At 38.9% G+C, this 20,834-nt stretch overlaps 1 protein-coding gene across 2 annotated transcripts in view; it reads left to right on the top strand.

Moving 5' to 3' along the window:
* Positions 1–20,834, top strand: part of PREX2 (phosphatidylinositol-3,4,5-trisphosphate dependent Rac exchange factor 2) — a 278,656-nt gene that overhangs the window by 242,089 nt on the left and 15,733 nt on the right. For both annotated transcript variants that reach the window (XM_081501827.1, XM_081501826.1), the window contains one exon: positions 20,608–20,710. In XM_081501827.1, coding sequence (XP_081357953.1) covers positions 20,608–20,710 — 103 coding nt within the window. The remainder of the gene's footprint in view (positions 1–20,607; positions 20,711–20,834) is intronic.

The raw sequence follows: 20,834 nt of genomic DNA, 5'->3' as shown, positions 1-20,834 counted from the left end.
AAAGCTTGTTTTTGTTGCTGTTTAGTCACTAAGTTGTGTCCAACTCTCTTCAAACGCATGGACTGTAGCCCACCAGGCTCCTCTGTCCTTGGGGTTTCCCGGGCAAGAATACTGGAGTGGGTTTTCATTTCCTTCTCCAGGGGATCTTCCCAACCCAGAAATTAAACTGAGTCTCCTCCTTGGAAGGTGGATTTTTTACCACTGAGCCACCAGGGAAGCCCTAATGCAAGATTAGGAGGAATAGAATTCAGGATGAATTATTAAAATCTTTTCATAGTGTTTGGCCCACCTTTGTTTTTATTAACTGCTCTTTCCCAGGGCAGTCCTTTGTGTGCATTACAATTCTACTGATGAACTTCCCTGCCCACACTCCTCAATCATTCACTTGTGTTAAATACCTCCATTGCTACTGAATATTGAAAGAAGAAGATTGTCTTTTATTGAGATCAGGCTTTTTTCTTTTGCCTTTTAAACTGTGTCTGTGATATTAAAAGCTAGTTTGATAAATGGAAATTTTCCAAAGTTTCCATTTCATTTTCATCTCTTACACCTTCTATCAAACAACATATCTCTGAACATAGTTTTATTAGTACCTATAGTTTTATAAGGGCTTCCCTGGTGGCTCAGTGGTAAAGAATCCACCTGCCAGTGCAGGAGATGTAGGTTCAATCCCTGGTTCAGGAAGATCCTCTGGAAAAGGAAATGGCAACCCACCCAAGTTTTCTTGCTTGAGAAATTCCATGGACAGCGGAGCCTGGCAGGCTACAGGCCATGGGATTGCAAAGAGACTGACCATAACCGAGCAACTAATACTTTACTCCCCTATTGCTATGTTGCCCCTCCCCGCTTCCCTCTTTCCACTGGTAACCAATAATTTGTTTTCTCTGTCTGTGAGTCTGCTTTAAAGCTCTCTTTTGAACCATGCAGTTGTTTGCTGCAGCCCTTCCAAAAGCGTGCCAGAGGGTTTCTAAATTTCTATATTACTTCCTTCTTCCGAATCCTTCCATTCATTGTGTTATTTCATCTTGTTTTGCTTCTTTCTCCCCACCACTGCTTAATAGCCAACTGTTTTCCTTTAATCATTATATTGACAAATCAGCATATTGAAAAAGTTACAAAACCCAAGCCTGAGCCTTTAGTTCAGTTCAGTCGCTCAGTTGTGTCCGACTCGTTGCAACACCATGAATCGCAGAACGCCAGGCCTCCCTGTCCATCACCAACTCCTGGAGTCTACCCAAACCCATGTCCATCGAGTTGGTGATGCCATCCAACCATCTCATCCTCTGTTGTCCCCTTTTCCTCCTGCCCCCAATCCTACCCAGCATTAGGGTCTTTTCCAATGAGTCAACTCTTCCCATGAGGTGGCCAAAGTATTGGAGTTTCAGCTTCAACATCAGTCCTTCCAATGAACACCCAGGACTGATCTCCTTTAGGATGGACTGGTTGGATCTCCTTGCAGTCCAAGGGACTCTCAAGAGTCTTCTCCAACACCACAGTTCAAAAGCATCAATTCTTCGGCGCTCAGCTTTCTTTATGGTCCAACTCTCACATCCATACATGACTACTGGAAAAACCATAGCTTTGACTAGACAGACCTTTGCTGACAAAGCAATGTCTCTGCTTTTTAATATGCTTTCTAAGTTGGTCATAACTTTCCTTCCAAGGAGTAAGCGTCTTTTAATTTCATGGCTGCAGTCACCATCTGCAGTGATTTTGGAGCCCCAAAAAATAAAGTCAGCCACTGTTTCCACTGTTTCCCCATCTATTTCCCACGAAGTGATGGGACCAGATGCCATGATCTTAGTTTTCTGAACGTTGAGCTTTAAGCCAACTTTTTCACTCTCCTCTTTCACTTTCATCAAGAGGCTCTTTAGTTCTTCTTCACTCTCTGCCATAAGGGTGGTGTCATCTACATATCTGAGGTGATTGATATTTCTCCCGACAATCTTGATTCCAGCTTGTGTTTCTTCCAGCCCAGCGTTTTCTCATGATGTACTCTGCATATAAGTTAAATAAGCAGGGTGACAATATACAGCCTTGACGTACTCCTTTTCCTATTTGGAACCAGTCTGTTGTTCCATGTCCAGTTCTAACTGTTGCTTCCTGACCTGCATACAGGTTTCGCAAGAGACAGGTCAGATGGTCTGGTATTCCCATCTCTTTCAGAATTTTCCACAGTTTATTGTGATCCACACAGTCAAAGGCTTTGGCATAGTCACTAAAGCAGAAGTAGATGTTTTTCTGGAGCTCTCTTTGTTTTTCGATGATCCAGCGGATGTTGACAATTTGATCTCTGGTTCCTCTGCCTTTTCTAAAACCAGCTTGAACATCTGGAAGTTCACGGTTCACGTATTGCTGAAGCCTGGCTTGGAGAATTTTGAGCATTACTTTACTAGCGTGTGAGATGAGTGCAATTGTGTGGTAGTTTGAGCATTCTTTGGCATTGCCTTTCTTTGGGATTGGAATGAAAACTGACCTTTTCCAGTCCTGTGGCCACTGCTGAGTTTTCCAGATTTGCTGGCATATCAAGTGCAGTACTTTCACAGCATCACCTTTGAGGATTTGAAATAGCTCAACTGGAATTCCATCACCTCCACTAGCTTTGTTCGTAGTGATGCTTTCTAAGGCCCACTTGACTTCACATTCCAGGATGTCTGGCTCTAGGTGAGTGATCACACCATTGTGATTATCTGGGTTGTGAAGATCTTTTTTGTCCAGTTCTTCTGTGTATTCTTGCCACCTCTTCTTAATATCTTCTGCTTCTGTTAGGTCCATACCATTTCTGTCCTTTATTGAGCCCATCTTTGCATGAAATGTTCCCTTGGTATCTCTAATTTTCTTGAAGAGATCTCTAGTCTGTCCCATTCTGTTGTTTTCCTCTATTTCTTTGCATTGATCGCTGAGGAAGTCTTTCTTATCTCTCCTTGCTATTCTTTGGAACTCTGCATTCAAATGGGAATATCTTTCCTTTTCTCCTTTGCTTTTCGCTTCTCTTCTTTTCCCAGCTATTTGTAAGGCCTCCTCAGACAGCCATTTTGCTTTTTTGCATTTCTTTTCCATGGGGATGGTCTTGATCCCTGTCTCCTGTACAATTGCACGAACCTGTGTCCATAGTTCATCAGGCACTCTGTCTATCAGATCTAGTCCCTTAAATCTATTTGTCACTTAAGCCTGAGCCTTACCCCCTCCAAAAACAAAGATTCCATGTCCCTCCCACGATATTTGTTTCTGCTTCCTTCCCCAGTGGAAACAAGTAGGTGGACATTTCCAGAGGCTCCCTGAAAGGTTAGGTCAAGGAGATTTCTAGTGAGGGCAGGGACTCTAGAATCACAGCATTTCCCTCTGAGGACTCATTCCAGGGAGTTTTTGTCCACATCCTCTTTTAATCTATTCATGACAGATTTTCAGTGGTGTAGGAATTCTGGAGTGATCCTGCAGGAAGCTGGGTCATTTGAGCCCAGGCCTCATGTCTGACCCACCTGTGATGTCTGAGCACCAAAGCCTTGGAGATCTGTACATGTAAATTACCTTTATCTTCAAGCTTTGTTGTGAAGATGAATCTCTTCCAGTAAACAAGGCCCATCATTAGCTAATATACTTGGTGTTCAGTCACCAGTGGGGGATGTGAACAGCAGCATCAGAAGGGGCTGGCTCACTGTGTCACGGGTTCACCAGCACCTGCAGTGCTGGCACCGTAGCCACCTTGTTTTGAATCCCACACAGGTGCGAGGAGGAAACAGTCTGTGGCAAGGCCTGTTCTCATTATTAAAAAGCATGATGATAATGAGCCAGCTGATTGCCATTTATGTATTTCAGTGTTGGACTGCTTTTTCTTTTATACATTCTAGAAACTCATTTTAGCATATATAAAGCTTTAGGAACTAAAAAACTATATATATGAAATTTCTAACTTAAAAGGAGTATATTTCCAAGGTGCATTTCTTAGTTGGTTATTTAGAAACTGAGACATATTTTCACATTGGATAGTATTGCAGAGGGTGGTTGAATTCTTACTCATCTGTCTTCCAGCAGAAATGTACAAAACCCATCATGTGACCATAAAATAAAACCCAAAATATGACTCTCAGCATTTGTCAGAAAAATGAAATCCAGGAATTAAAAACAACTTAAGAGAAATGTGTATTACTAGTTTGGTTAATGAAACAGTTATTTAAAATGAAAATAAACAGTGTAGTGATTCTTAATTCATATAAACAATTTTTTAAATTCTTTTTTAAGGGAACTATCAATTAACAATTTTAAAAACCACTTTTGTTTGACTTTAAAGAACTCTTTCTTAGCAATATTTTATTCTGTCATCACCATGACATCAAAGGACAAATTGACAAATAGGCCCAGGGTAAGGAATGCAGACTCTTATAAAAGTGGAGCACTCAAGGTAACCTGGCATAGGTGATCAGAGTCCTAACAGAGAAGATGATGAAGCTGCAACAAAAAGCATCAAACACAAGGAGTAGATTTACTCTGGGGATTTCTGTATGTAGGTTAGATTCTAGGTATGGGAGGGAAAAAGTAAATGATTGCTATAAGCGAATGTAGTTTTAAAATTGTGTCCACTTATTTTTTGTCCAAAAATGACTTGGAAGTTTCAGTAATGAGATTAGTGGAAATACTTGAATTTTAAATCTCCAGAAAGATGGCTGCCTAGAACAGAAGAAACTGGTAACTCATGATGCCAGGACCCTATACATTCCCAATAAGAAGTCCTAAAATTATGCTCTTATAGTCAGGAATCTAAAATATGTTAGTATAAAACACTTATTTTGTATAAGGTTAGTAGTAGCAATGAGTGATAGTAGCAGTGAGTAGTGATATTTAAAATTATCATTAGATATGGCTGCAGTTTTGATTATTCTTCTTTAACAGTTAGAATTTGATTATGGTCAATGCAAATTTTCCCATTTGTTTGATATCTAGTAAAATCATTAATGAATGAAACAAAAAAAAGTGAAAATATAAAATTGTGTACCAATCTTTAGAAGGGAAAAAATAAAATGCTACAATAACAGGGCTCTGGGGGAAAGACAAAATGTATCTCACTTATGCTATAAGTATACATCTTAGTTACTCTGACAAACTTAAAGGAGCAGAAAATAGAATTATGGGGAGGAAGGGAAAAATGGGGAGACATTGGTCAAGGGGTACAAAGTTTCAGTTACACAAGATGAATAATTCTGGAGATCTGACATAACAACGTGAATATACTTAATATTGTATTATATTCTTGACATTTGCTAGGATCTTAAGTGCTTTCACCACCAAAAGAGGAAAGGAAGAAAACAACAACAACAACAAAGACTATGGTAACAATGTGAGGTGATCAGTGCTTTAATTAGCTTAATTGTGAAGAATATCTTACAATGTATATGTATATCAAATCACCAAGTTGTATACTTTAAATTTATATGAGATTTGTTAATTAAAGCTAGGGGAGAAGAAAGAAAAGTAAACCCAGATCTTCAAATTAAACTAAGTTGTAAAGTAGGCAAATAAAACTCCACAGTTTATGCTAATTTAAGCAACCAGATGAGTAAATTTATTCCCTTAGAATTATAGGAAGAAATCAAATATCTCAAATACAATAGAAGTTTTATTCTTTTACCTTTTTCCATTATCTCTTACTAGAGTTCTTCACCCCAAAGAGGTTACCAGATTTGCATATATGTTTTTTTTCCTGAACTTTTCTTTGCAGTTGATAGAAATCTTAATAAATTAGAACTTTAAATTATTCTGTTTAAAAATGTTCATCACTTTCATTAGATTACTGTGAAAGAAGAATAAAACAGTAATTATGAGTCACTTCTTACTGTAGTGGTTTCTAACTCAGACTGCCAGTAATCATGTGTTGTTGGCCAGGCAAGCTTTAATGTCAACACTTACAAAGGCAGAGCTTATACCTTATTACCTTCTATCATTAAAACTGGAAAATTCTAGATACATTCAACATATCTTGAGAAAATAATCTAAATACATAATTATAAGTGATATTTCATCGGATTTTGCCAAACCCAGTTTTTCTATTTAACTAGTAAAATTTAAGTATTTACATTTCTGAAACTGAGTTATTTGATCGTGACAAGTATAGAATCAACTTTAAATTACAGTATTAAACAGGGCATGATTCTGCAGATTTTATTTGAAAGAAACTGAAGCTATTGTTTTCCCTAAACCTGCAAAATTATATAAAAAGCAAAGTTCCAGTCATTCTCTAAGATGTATTCCTGAGGACTTCATGGCTAGTGGTTTTATAAGTGCTCTAATAACTGTCATAAGCCGAATTTTCTATCCTCCAGAGAAGGGAAGATGTATGGGTGTCTCACCAATATAAATGTTTCATTGGCCAGCACTTTCAGAATTGCCTCTTTTTCTGTGTGACCTGGAGCAGGAGAGCAGGTGATGTGGAGGCAGCTGATGGGAGGAAGCAGCCATTTCTGCCTCTATGATGTTAATTTCAAGTGGGCACTAGGTCACCTAATCCTCTGGAGGAATACCCGAGAAGTGAGATTTCAATCCTTTTAAGCAGGAAGGATATAATGTAACACCTGTTACAGGTTTTAAAGCATGGATAGTGTTTACCAGGTGACAGAAATGAAGGAAGACATTTCTCTGTAAAGGAATGGTATGAAAATATAATACTGAGGGTGTGAAATAGCATAGGAAGGGTCTGAAGGTCACAGTAAAGAGTTTGCTATTTCTGGACACTGAAATGAGGAGGAAGCTGTCCTGGGAGATGAAAGGAGCAAGAAAGACAAGAATTGGAGCATGGAACGCCCTGCCTACTGAGTTGGGGACTCCCTCCCAAGGCTCTAGGAAGCCAGTGAAGGACTTTTAGCAAAAGAATAACATGATTAGATACTTGAAAAATATTTTTAAAATGAAGATCAGTACCACGGTCTACAGTGGGACAAGGAGGGAGGCAGGGAGACGGCTAGGATTTTACAGGACTTCAGTCCCATGATGAGGGCCAAAACTAAGGCCTGGGCACAGAGCTGGAAGGGAAAAAACATGTGAGAAGTAAGGAACGGCAGTACCCAGAACTGGGTAACTGGTGAGGAGTGGAGAACGGCGGAGAGAGATGCTGGCTATTCCAGTGTAGACTTAAAAAAATGCTCGACATGGGAGTTGCAAATTAAGTTTTATCTGGGGAAAAATGAGGACTGCAGCCTGGGAGACAGTACCTCAGATAGCTCTGAGAAACTGCTCTACAGAAGCTGTGGGGGAGGCTGGTATATATAAGGTTTTGGTGAAGGGGGAATATATGCAACCAAGCACATATTTTTCCAGAAGGTTTCTGCTAGTCATGAAGAACAGTCATCACCATGAAGGATTTCAGTGCTTTTCTAGATATAAGGAGATACACGAATTGGGCTCATAAAATCAGCTTCTGAAAATATCTAACTATCTGAAGACCTGTCCTGCCAGTCTTTCCTCTCAAGCACAGAGTGTCTCATTTCTGCTCTCCACCCTGAACTCCTTTCAAGGAGATGTTGAAAGTCAGCAGCTGCATTAGCACATGATTTAATCCTTGTAGAGGTAGATGGCAAGTACCCATGGCAAGTGCCAAGTTGCAGTTAACATCAGCGTGGAAAGACGGAGGGGAGGGAGGCTGCTGTGGTGGGGGTGGGGAGGATATGCATTTGTCAGAGAGGATTGTGGAGACAGATGTTGCATTAATCTGTAACATGTTGAGTTTTAGATGTCCCTGGTATGTGTGTGCGCTTAATCATGTCTGACTGTTTGTGACCCCAGGGACTGTAGTCTGCCGGGCTCCAGTCTGTCCATGGGATTTTCCAAGCAAGAATACTGGCATGGGTTGCCATTTCCTCCTCCAGGGGATCTTCCCAACCCAGGAATTAAACTCATGTCTCTTGAGTCTCCTGCATTGGCAGGCAAATTCTTTACCACTGTGCTACCTGGGAAGCCATACCTATATAGGGATGTCCTTTGATGGATTCATACTCAGCAAGGACTAAAGTTGTATATGAGTACAAGTGGGTATAATAACAATAAATAATCAAGTATATATATAATCTCAAAGGGTAATGGAAAAACACTACTAAGAATTTTCTGGGAACATGCTTCAGGTGTTAGGAGCAGGGAAGAGGTATTCCAGGAACAGGCACAGAAGTGTAATAACAGAATACTCAGCTGCCAACTGTGGAAGGCGAGAAAAGATCACCAGGGACTGTGCAAAAGCATTAAGATTCCTTGATTCTCTACCACCAGTCCCCTGTACACCCAAGAGCCTCAGAATAAAGCACTGTAGAATCTATGAGAAAGGAATGAAAAATACTCAAAGTTCTGCTTAGTAATCTTGCATAAACAGGTCAAAGAGAAAACAATTATCCTGTCAAAGGATGGGAGTGACAGATGAAAATCACATACTGGACACTCCTTAAGTGTAGGTGTCATCAAAAAACCTACAAGAATTGAGGACAAAAGTCTGATAGTCAAAACAGATGGACTAGAGAGGGAGTGTTGAGGACCTTTGGGTAGCCTTTGGGTAGCCAGGATTAGGGTCCCCACCTATTCAGTTAAATTCCAAAAATAAAACCAAAACAGAAGTGAAATTGACTGGAGAAAGGGTCCCAGGCTGGATCATTTTAAATGCAGAGAAGCAGGTTCAAACCTGGTGGCTGTGGTCATGAAGGTCCTACCTTACCCACAGATGCTTCATATTCATGTACATTTTCAGCCTAGCAAACACCTCCTTCTGTGGCCAAGTGCTCAGTTACCCGTCCCCCAAAGGTCCATAATTGCCTCTGCTCTCACTACAGCAATGAACCATGTCAGAGAAGAACATGCCTTAATGTGCTTGATGAGAAGGGAATGAGGGCTGTGGAATGTGTTTGTCTGGCAGTTGATTTTGAAGCCTACGTTTAAGGATAGACACTGAGAACTTTCTGAGAATGTACTGAAAGTTGCAATAGAAAAGTCCTATTATCTTTAATGGGAATTTCATGGCTAATTCTCTGTGCCGTACTGAAAATGTGCCCCTTAAACATGATTGCTTTTTTGCCTTAAGATATATGGAGTGAGCCAGAGTATTCAATTTGGCTCTACTGCTGCCAGGATCTCTTTCCAGCTGTTGCCTGCTGCTTCTCCATTCTGTTCAGTGGTTTTCTATGGTGCCACTCTCCGTCTGCCATCTCTCTGCTTTCTTTTCAAATATTCATTAACCCCTTGTCTTTCAGCTCTCAGACTGTGAACCATAGGAGTTGGTACAGAAGATTTCATCAGCACTGTCTATTTGACAAGAGTCAAACAATAATGTTAAATGGGCTTCCCAGGTGGTGCTAGTGGTAAAGAAACTGCCTGCCAATGCAGTAGACGTAAGAGATGCGGGTTGGATTCCTGGGTGGGAAGGACTCCCTGGAGAAGGGCATGTAACCCACTTCAGTATTCTTGCCTGGAGTATCCCATGGACAGGGAAGCCTGGCAGGCTACAGTCCATGGGATCGCCTGTGAGTCGTACACGACTGAGCACATGCACACACATGTGTCTGTAAGTGTATTATTTATTTTTTGAAACAAATAGCTGTTTGCCTGTTTTTCACATTTAAAAATATTTACTTCTTTTATTAAGAAAAGTGCCTCCTCTGTTATAAGGGAAAAAGGACAGAGGTGTTGGGTTTTTGAAATCCCTACTGACTGGTGGCAGTTTTCTTAAGCTTTTCATTTGTCAGAAACACATTGCTCAGGGTGACCAAGGTGGGAAGGATCAATAGATCTGCAGTGGGCTTTCCATATTAATTTTGCAGACACTCTGTGTACGTTGAACCATACCAGTCACTTCAGGATTGATTCCTATATAACACACTGCCTTAACCCTCTGATGGATAGTTCTTCCTCAGTGTGAAGTATAATAAAAAGAAGCAGGGAGAATAACACCCTGAAAGATTAAACAATTAGTTTCTTTAATCAGATGCTTCCTTCTGGTTGTCGATAGACTTTTCTCAGTGGTACCCTGTGCTCAGTAGTTACAAGTAATTAGAAGCCAGAATAAATGAGATTCCTGCAGGAATGAACATACCTTACACAGAATAGTACATTCATATAGAAAAATACAAATCTATAGTGGAGAAGGAACATGATCTTCTTTCAGTTTATTTTTACTACTTGATTGATTTACAGTCAATATAATTGTTCAGCAATCTGTGAATCTAGTCCCTTCTTAATCATGAATACATTTCAGTACAAGGAGGTCCACATTCATGGTGAAGTGGTTTGGGCTGGCTGCATTAGTCTCTGCCTGAACGATGCACTGAGCATATAAATGCTGAGACCAAGATTGGGACTGTTGAATTATGCATCTGGGGAACTGAGAGTCTCTAAATGCAGTGATCCTTGTGATGTGATTTTTGTATAATGGACGCAGTCCTAGATTTTGAATCAGAAAACTGGTTTTGAATCCTGTTACTTGCTGTGTGACCATGATTATATCACCTGGTCTCTTAGAGACTTAGTGGTGTAATGGAAATAATAATTTCTTTTTGAAAGAGATGACATGAGAATTAAGTGAGCAATATACATGAAAACATCTAGAAGGATCTGGCAATAGTGTACACTCAATTGTTTCTGTCTTAATCTCTGTTTCTTATAGCGAATCCATCTTCTCATTGCAGAAATAGAAATATGAAATGTAATTGACTAGATCATTTTGTTGTTATTGTTCTGTTGCTAAGTCGTGTCTGACTCTGAGACCTCATGGGCTGCAGCACACCAGGCTTCTCTGTCCTCCACTATCTCCTGGAGTTTACTCAAATTCATGTCCATTGAGTTGGTGATGCTATCTAACCATCTCATCCTCTGCTGACCCATTCCCCTTTTGCCTTCAATCTTTCCCAGCATTAGGATCTTTTCAGTGAGTCGGCTCTTCACATAAGGTGGACAAAGTATTGGAGTTTCAACTTCAGCATCAGTCCTTCCAGTGAATATTCAGGGTTGATTTCCTTTAGGGTTGACCGGTTTGATATCTTTGCTGTCCAAGGGACTCTCAAGTTTTCTCCAGCACCATAGTTAGAAAGCAGACTAGATCATACCTACTAAAGTAGGGGAAACCTTGTATCTAAAACAAAATCAGTGGTTGCTAAGGGAGTAGGTATTAAATATTCTCACTACAAAAAAAAACAAGTAATTAATGTGATATGATGGAGGCGTTAGTTAACTCTACAGTGGTAATCATTTTACACCATATAAGTGTATCAAATCAACATATACACCTTTAACCAGAGACCATATTGTGACGACTTTGTATTTCAGGTTACCAAATGGAAAGCCATTGAAATGTTTGCCTTTTCATCTGCATTTTTAAAAGATCACTTCCGAAGAATAGTGGGAAGAGACAAGATAAAAGGAGTCTGAGTGAGGTTGCATCAGTCTAGGCAAGAGATGATACTAGCAGTGCAGCTCAAGTGGAAAGATTTGAGAGATAGTAAGAAATATGAAGTGGACTTCCCTGGTGGTCCAATGGGTAAGAATCTGCCTGCCAATTCAGAGGAAATGGGTTTGATCCCTGATCCGGGAAGATCGACATTGCCACAGGGCAACTAAACCTGTGAGCCACAATTGCTAAAGCTAGTGCACCTAGAGTCTGTGCTTTGCAACAGAAGAAGCCACCACAATGAGAAGCCCACTTCCCACAACTAGAGAAAGCCCATGTGCAGCAATGAAGACCCAGTGCAGCCAAAAATAAATAAGAAAATTAAATTTAGAATAGATCAATATTTCAATAAATGCAATAAAACAAACATTTTTAAAAGAAATATGAAATTAAGAAGCATGAAAGATACTAGAGTAGATAACTTAGTACATGGGTCTGGCACACATGCATTTATCTCTTATAATTGATGAGTTTGGTTTGAATGGCTTGGGAGCTTATAAATATCTCAATCTGGAGGTGAAACAATGGGTCATCTTAAATAACAAGAGAAAGATTATAGGAAAACAATAATTTTAATCTTGACCACACCCACTCTGGGAAGGCTTTACAAAAATGGGAAGGTTGAAGACACTACAAATATTGCACATACACCTTTAAGGAATAAAATAATTTCTACATCTTATTTCTTCTAACAACTTTCTTATTTCTTTAAATGCTGGCACTTCCATTACTATTTAAACATCAATAAATATGAGACTCTTGGATTGCACCATACTTAATATACCCATTACTATACTGTGTCTTTTAAACAGTGTATCTAAGAACTAACTCATAAGACACCTTAAATTATAGTAACTTTGTAGCACATTTTAAGAATTTTAAGATTGAGATTAAATAAGAAAATGTTAATGGAGAATCTCTAACTCATCTGTATCCTCCAACAGCTTTTTAATTTATTATTATTATTACTATTATTGTTTCTGTTGAGTCTTAATTGTGGCTTGCAGGATCTTTCCATGTGGCTCACAGGCTTCTCTCTCTAGTTGTGGCATATAGGCTGAGTAGTTTCATGCGGGCTTAGTTGCCCCAAGGCATGTGGGATCTTAGTTCCTCGACCAGGAATTGAACCCACGTGCCCTGCATTGGAAGGCAGATTCTTAACCACTGAAGCACCAGGGAAGTCCCTGTTTTTAGTTTTTAATGGCTGAATAAGATGGGATCATGAGAAAAGCACAAGCAAGAAGTATAAAAACATTTGGAAACTGAGCAGAATTATTTACACTTTCTTCACCAGGGAGAAATGTGCCTTTGGTCAAAGATTGTCGAAACTAGTTTGCCTTAGGCTTCCTAGGTTCAGGTGATGCTGCAAAGTGCATAAAACCAGGGGGTCGCAGGATCTTCCACCTGTCATAAAAAACTTCTGGATATGAAAGAGTGGTGGGCAAGTAGCAGTCGTAGCTACTGTTTCAGCTTATTTCACCTATTTCACCTTCTCTTGGGATTAACATAGTCATTATTATCCTCTCCAAAACTTGAATGGTGCCCAGGTAACTTCAGCTTAGTAAAGGATCCTGGAGAGTCACAGCTGATTAGATTCCTAATAACTTATTAGTGACAGTCACTTGAACAAGCATAATGGACCTGGCTTTTAATTAAAGGAGGAGAAAAGAAGTTTTTCATAGAATAAGGGAAATGATTTTATGTTTCAGGGTCTAAATCTGTGTGATTCTAAATATGAATGGCTATAACTATATAAAGACAAATAATTCACGTGAAGAATATTATCAAATAGATTCTTTAGGCTGTGCTTATACATAGACTCTAAGCCATATATTTGACCTAAGGAGATTTTTTTCCCTCTTATTCTTATGACTAAAGGCAGCATCACAGAAAAGATGGTGAAAATGAGGCAATACACATGAAAGTCCAGAGCTAAAAAACAAAATCAATATTCTTATCATTGGGTACAATTCTACTTTGGGGCTAAACTCGCTGATTTCAGAATAGTTACATATTTATTTCACTTTGTATTTATCTAGCTTCCCAGGGCGTCTCAGTTGGTGATAGTGGTAAGGAATCCGCTGACCAATGGAGGAGGCGCAGGTTCCACCCCTGGGTCAGGAAGATCCTCTGGAGGAGGAAATGGCAACCCACTCCAGTATTCTTGCCTGGAAAATTCCATGGACAGAGGAGCCTGGAGGGCTACAGTCCATGGGGCTGCAAAGAGTCAGACATGACTAAGCAAACACACACACAGACACACACACACACATTTATATAGCACAAAATCAAATTAACCTTTATATTAATGCAAATTATTCCAAGTGAAATTTTGAAATAAATATTGAGTAAGTATTGAAATATTTAGCTAATTTATATAAAAAGTTTGTTAGAGGACATGTCTAATGTTGCCTTTTCCAGCATCAGTCAAAATCATTGTTTGGCGTATGGTTCCTCAAACTCAGAAACCGCAACACATGCCTTTTAATTGTGGGTGTGTGTCTTTCATTGATCATATTTTTCTAGGAAATTATTCTACTAACTATACTGCACTAGCACACACAAAAAAGTGAACATACTTATCCAGGTACTTCAATTATGTTATTAGTGCACAAGAGTTAAATATCACTGCTCAAGAAGGAAACATGTGTTCCTGAATGCAGTGACTTCAGTGGGGTTTGTTTGGGGACACAGTTTTCAGTCATAATTGTGTATGTAATATTTCTGAGGGATCCAATTGAAGTGCTCAGTCGGTCAGTCGTGTCTGACTCTTTGTGACCCTATGGCCTGTAGCCTGTCAGGCTCCTCTGTCCATGAGATTCTCATAGCAAGAATCCTGGAGTGGGGTGCCATTTCCTCCTCCAGGGGATCTTCCCAACCTAGGGATCAAACCTGAGACTCTTATATCTCCAGCACTGGCAGGCAGAGTCTTTACCACTAGCACCAATATTTGTACTCGGCTTCAATGTTTAAAATATGGAGAAATAAAAGCAAAATATACCTTGCTAAAGATTGCATTTTTCTCTTTTTAGTTTCATTTTAAGTTTTTTTTTTCAACTGCAACATCTACATAATGTGAATTTAAGGCAAATTTTTGTGGCTACAAATTCAGAGATCCTCATTGCACTAGTTTTTCATAGTTTTTATTTAATGTGTCAGTTTATAACTATCTGAAGGATCCTCCTCCACTAGTAATGACAAAGTTTGGGACCACTCCAAGAGAGAACAATATAATGATTAGTTGCCAAACAAAGCATTAGAGATCCTGACTGTGAACATTCTGAAGCCAGCAAATAAATCCACAGCTCAAAGCCATAAATATCATGTTGTTTTGGTTTGCCATGTCAGTTTTACCGTGAGTTACTGCATCACCCTTGTGGTCCAAAACGGATGACGCGTCTCCCCAAGTGTTCAATTTGATGCACTTCAACCCTTTAGAGACGGGCTTCCTTGTTCAGTACAAATTGAGTCAACATTAAATGTGGCTTTAGAGCTCTGGAGGTTTAAAATGTAATTTGAGTAAAACTGGTTTTTAATCTGTGATCTTGCTAAATGACCAAATACATAGAAGGTCCTTGGGTTTGGAGAATCTTTTATCTAGTTTATTAAAAATGTCATGGGTCATCTTAAAAGATTAACATATTAAAAAACAAAGATTAACACATAACTTGCTTCAGATAAGAATTGAAGTCTCAAAAGTGAACCAAATAGAGTGTAAATAGATATGAGTTAATAAATGGTTGAAATGTAACATGTTGCATTTAAACCAATTTAGGACGCTGAGCTTTGTCTTGAGGGGGAAGTTTGGGTGTTGGTTATTGTGGAGCCCTGGCATCAAGAAATAGGACTGCCAAACAGGAGACCATTTCACATGCTTTTCCTGACCCTAAACTCTGTAGTTTGACATACAAAGTTGATATCTCATATTCTAGGGTCAGTTGGGAAAAGCATTTGAATAAAAATAACAGACTCATATGAAACATCTGCCAAATTATAGTCAGGTAAACTCTACTTCAAGCAAACCCCAATTTATAAAGGAGATATTGGTGGAAGTTTGTCATGAACTTCATGTAACTATTAATCTCATAATTGATAGCATCGTAATCTTATGGAAGAATTGACCACACATTTCAACGTCAGCATTATTTTAAATTTAAAAATTGTCATCAAATATGAAAATCTAGAGAAAGTTCTTTAGTGTGTGAACCATATATATGGAAGAATATCCCACAGAGTAGCTTTTGGGTTCTATAACATTCTAACCTGCTTCTTCTCCACCACACACAGTCCTGGGTACCCCAGGATATGAACACATTGCATTACAGCCTTGGGCCCTGCACCTTCTTTTCGATCTTGGGTGAATCTGTACAGTGAACGTGAAAGTGGCTCAGTCATGTCCAACTCTTTGCGACATCATGAACTATATGGTACATGAAATTCTCTAGACCAGATTACTGGAGTGGTAGCCATTCCTTTCTCCAGGTGATCTTCCCAACCCAGGGATTGAACCCAGGTCTCCTGCATTGCAGGCAAATTTCTGTTACCAGCTGAGCCACAAGGGAAGCCCTAATCTGTACAGTGGGCAGTAAGAATACTCTGGAGTCCATTACTACACCAGGATGTTGTAATAACCTAACTGTAAGTGACTGTGACTCATATTCACGCGTATATGCTTGCTAAGTCGCTTCACTCCTCTCTGACTCTTTGCTACCCTATAGACTATTGTCCACCAGGCTCCTCCATCCATGGAATTCTCCAGGCAGGAAAACTGAAGTGGGTTGCCATGCCCTCCTTCAGGGGATACTCTCCACCCAGGGAATGAACCTGTGTCTCTTACATCTCCTCCACTGCAGGCAGGTTCTTTACCACTGGTGCCACCTGGGAAGCCTGAATCATATACATAGGTCCCAGTAAACCTAGGCTAAACACATCCCTAACTCTACTTCCTTTAGCTCAGTTCCAGAAAGAACTATGGCCATTTGAACATTCCAGAATATGACAGAGGAAAGTTGGGGCATAAAAAGTCAGCAGTCACAAACGTCTGCAGTTAAAACATTTCACTTTTGCAAATTTGTAAGAGCATGTGACTAAGTAAACAGTTTGCTAGGGATCCTATAAATAAAGGACTCTGAAACTCAACCTTGTTTTTTCAGTCTCATGTAAATAAGATTTATTCTTAAATGCATATAACTCCACTACTTTGGTATGATATGTATTAGCATATATTTTATATTTTTGTCCATGCTTCTCCATATTTTAAATATCATGAGTAAATTTTTGAAATATTTAATTGTCTTAACTAAGAATAATAAAGTTAATATATGTTTAAGTGTCTTAAATAGCATTAATAAAGTTTTAGAGTTTTTAATGGTAAAAGGTTAAATTCAACCTTTTTTATCTTGATAGTAAATCTGCTTCTGCCAGCACTTAGTGGTACTTATAGGTAGAAAGTAGACACTCAAAAATATTTGTTGAATGGATGGTGAATAGAAAGGAACTTCTTTGTGACTCTTCCATAGCATCACTAAATCAAAGTGCCTTTCAAATTAAATTGAATCCATTGGCCATAGCTTACATTTATCATATTAAAACTATGCTAAATCTCTGAGTGATGTGGATCTATTTTTAATATGAAATATGTCAAGAAGATTTATTCATTATATGCACAGGTGTATTGACCCTCTCCTTTTTCTTTCTGTGGGGAATGCACAATTTCTGCATAATTTCACAGCCCTGTCAAGTGCACATTCTCAGGAGTATGCCCTAAGCAGAGCTATTACTTGGATGTCTTATTACAAAAATTATGGAACGGCTTTCCAAGGACAGATTCTACACTGTGGCATTTATTTTTTTTTATTTTTGTGATTCTCAGGGAAAGATTTTTTTACATTTTAAAAATGATATTGCAACTAGAAGAAGCTGAACAGTTTAGAACCCATGTTTTCCAGGATGGAATAAAAATTTAGATTTATTTACATTTTGGGCTTCCCAGGTGGCACTATGGTAAAGAATCCATTGATCCTTGGGTCAGGAAGATTCCCAGGAGGAGGGCATGGCGACCCCTCCAGCATTCTTGCCTGGAGAATCCTGTGGACAGAGGAGCCTGGAGAACTACAGTCCATAGGGTCGCAAAGAGTCGAACATGACTGAAGCGACTTAGCACATTTTTATATTTTAATTTAACTCCCTAATGTGCGAACAGAGATAATTCAAGAAAGGAAACTGGAGGTTCAGACAAGGAATCTCATATGGAATGAGATTTGCTCAGGATTCCCCGCCTCTGGTCTACTTCCTTCTTTCTCTTGCCCAGTGAGCAGGACAGACTCACTGGTAATCAGAGAAGTATCTATAAAATCCATTGTTCTCTTGTAAAGCCCAACTCTGAGTATACATTTATGCATCATCGAAAAACTAAGTGCCACTCTAGATCGGAAATATTTCAGAGAATGCCAGAACCAAAATGCTTGCAAATGCTGAATTTTTCCACTTGACATTCAGATTGAGATAGTTGAGAGAAGATAAAAAGCTATGAGGCGAATAATGGTGTATTGACCACAGAGCTGTGGGCTTAGTGCTGGGCACTCTTATTACACATGCTTAATTATGAGAATGGAACTGTGATACTCTGATGGAAAAACTAGACTTTCATTGGATAAATAAACTGTGAATCAAATAGGCCATATTTCCCACATTGACCTGGCTGTCTCTTTTTAAATTTTTCACTTTTTAAAAATTTCAAATTAATCTTGGAAACTCACTGGAAGATACTCAGTGGTTAGTATGAAAAGGCATCCTGTTTTGACATGCTGGTGAAAGAAAACATATGTATTACTTTTAAGGTAGATTTTTCTATTAGATGATGTGTGTGATTGGTTCTTGGAGAAGGGCATAGCAACCCATTCCAGTACTCTTGCCTAGAGAATCCCTTGGACAGAGGAGCCTGGCCAGCTACAGTCCATAGGATTGCACAGAGTCAGACACCCTTGAAACGACTTAGCACACAGGCATGCACGCACATGATTGGTTTTAAAGATGTGACTCTTTGAGGTGCCCTGCCCAAGAGCGTGTTACTGCCCATGTTGATTGATCGGGAAAGTACAGTAAAGCCTTTTAAACTCTCTGGCAGATAATTTGCTGCTGTACTGCTGTTTACGACAGCTTGATGTAGAGAGAAATAAATCAGTTTAAAAAGATTAAGAAAGTGGATAATACAAGCTGCCTGTTGAAAGTCCTCCACAGTAAGTGAGTGTTTGTTATATGTGAGGAGGGTAAGTCAGCCTATATCAGGAAGCAAAGACATATTTCAGTGTGATTAGAAAAAGATAAAGATTTTTTTTCTTAGCTTCATTCAGCTGGTGTAATGAACATTATTGATTAAAATGTTAGGATCAATAAAGACTTAAAATTGGAGTACAGGAGACCTTACGAAGGAGAAAAAGGTTATGTTGTATGTTGAGTAAGCTGACAATTAAATGCTTTGTAAAAATTGATTCTTTTTTAAACATGAACTCTCAATTATAGCTCTTGGCTTTCATTGGCATGTGCATGGAGGTACATGTAAAAGGACAATTATATATTATTATCAAACTTGTACACTGATTATTTATAAACATCATATACTGGACTGTGTATCCAATCCATTCTCCCCTTCTCCAGGGTATCTTCCCAGCCCAAGGATCGAACATGGGTCTCCTGCATTGCGGGCAGATTCTTTACTATCTGCGCCATCAAGGAAGCTCATACTATAAGATAGAGGCTAATTATAAAACTTCAGCCCATCTGAATGTGTTCTTAATGCTAAAGAGTTCTCTGTAATGTTAATAAGAAAACTGCTTTTCACGTCATTTAACAGCCAATGGAACTGATCATATTTCTCCCTAGAGTACAATTATGTCTAATAATACAGCTGTGTTTTTTGTCAGATTCTTTCTAAAATTGCAGCAGTAATGTTTCGAGTCCCTTTCTCCTTTTTCATAATTCATCAGTATCTGAACCTATGAGGTGTACTGGGCTCCTGTGGTATAGCCTCACAACCATGGATAAATGACCTAGATATTCATCACATATAAGTAATTACACTGTAGAACTTTAATTTGTGGGAAATTCTAAACAGATCTAGAAAAATGCACATGTAAAGTATCAAACCACGGGTAGGTAAATGTGAAAGTGTAGAGAAAAACAATAAATATCAATCAATGTAAAAATGAAACAAAACCCACTAATATAGATGTTAGGACAAACGTCTAAAAGTAGCATTTTTATGAAATGTGTGCAGAAGGTACCCCTAAAAAACAATTCAGAGACTTGAAAATATGAAAAAGCATAGAGGGTTCATAGCTCCCTAAGAGTTGCTATAGAGAAAAATGTGGAAGAAGTGAAAGAAAGGCCTTAAAGGAAAGGAAGAGGACCAAGGCTCGGCAATCACTGAATTCAGGACTAAAGTGTGAATTTTCTCGGCCTGTTCTGGGCACCACATTGCTGAATAACTCATTAGGAGTTCCTTTTCAAAAGTTTAAAGTCTTGTTAGATTGTGTTCAAGAAACACACCTTTAAAAAAAATTCTGACCTCAGTGAATATTAATTTCACTTTTTTCTAAAAATTGTATATAAATCAGCATAAGTCTATTAACCATGAAAATGTGGACCTGAGTGAAGAGTATTTGTGAGTCATTTCCTTTAAAGTACATGAAACATCAGTAAAGATTAATATCTGATAAGAAAGCTTATTAATTCTACTTACTTAAATTTTCTGTGTATAAGCTCCCTCCTAAAAAGAGTTGATCATGGGTTTATTTTAAATGCAAATACTTAATTTAGGACCCCAGCAGTGTACCTCTAAAAGCTATTTTTAAACAGGTGTTCTACATAGAAAAATAAACGGTTCATTGTCTAGTTGCTTTGAATTTGGCTGCTTTGAATTTGATTTTGAAATTCATGTAAGAGAGGAGGAAAAATAATTTTCTCTCTACTCTTCTGACTTCTTAGCTGAGACTCCTGTAATAAAGACAAATTAACAAGAGAAAAAGAAACAGAAGTTTATTAACATGGGTACCTAATGAGCACATGGGAGATAGATACCCAGGGAAAAATGAGTATTTCTCCCAGGAGGCATATTGTTCCACCTTTCATTGGCAACCCCAGCTGTCTTGAAGAGCATTAACAGTTACGGGTGAGGTCTGACTTGCCCTCGATTTTGTCCACAGGTGCACCCTGAGTGTGACCCTGGAGCAGGCCATCATTCTGGCCAGAAGCCACGGACTGCCTCCCCGCTACATCATGCAGGCTACAGATGTGATGCGAAAGCAGGTGAGCCTCACACCTTTCAGGAAGTTATTTCTCAGGACCTGAACTTGAAGGTTCCTTGGTTCATTTATCATAATCTGGCAGGTGCCTGGAAGTGACAGGCCCTTTTCCAGGCTCAGAAAGTGTG

The sequence above is a fragment of the Giraffa tippelskirchi genome, chromosome 6 (assembly GCF_054371585.1).
Source record: "Giraffa tippelskirchi isolate mGirTip1 chromosome 6, T2T-mGirTip1v1.2.pri, whole genome shotgun sequence".
NCBI lineage: Eukaryota > Metazoa > Chordata > Mammalia > Artiodactyla > Giraffidae > Giraffa > Giraffa tippelskirchi.
Note: the sequence above shows the minus strand (reverse complement) of the source record. Positions and strands in the feature narration are given on the sequence as shown.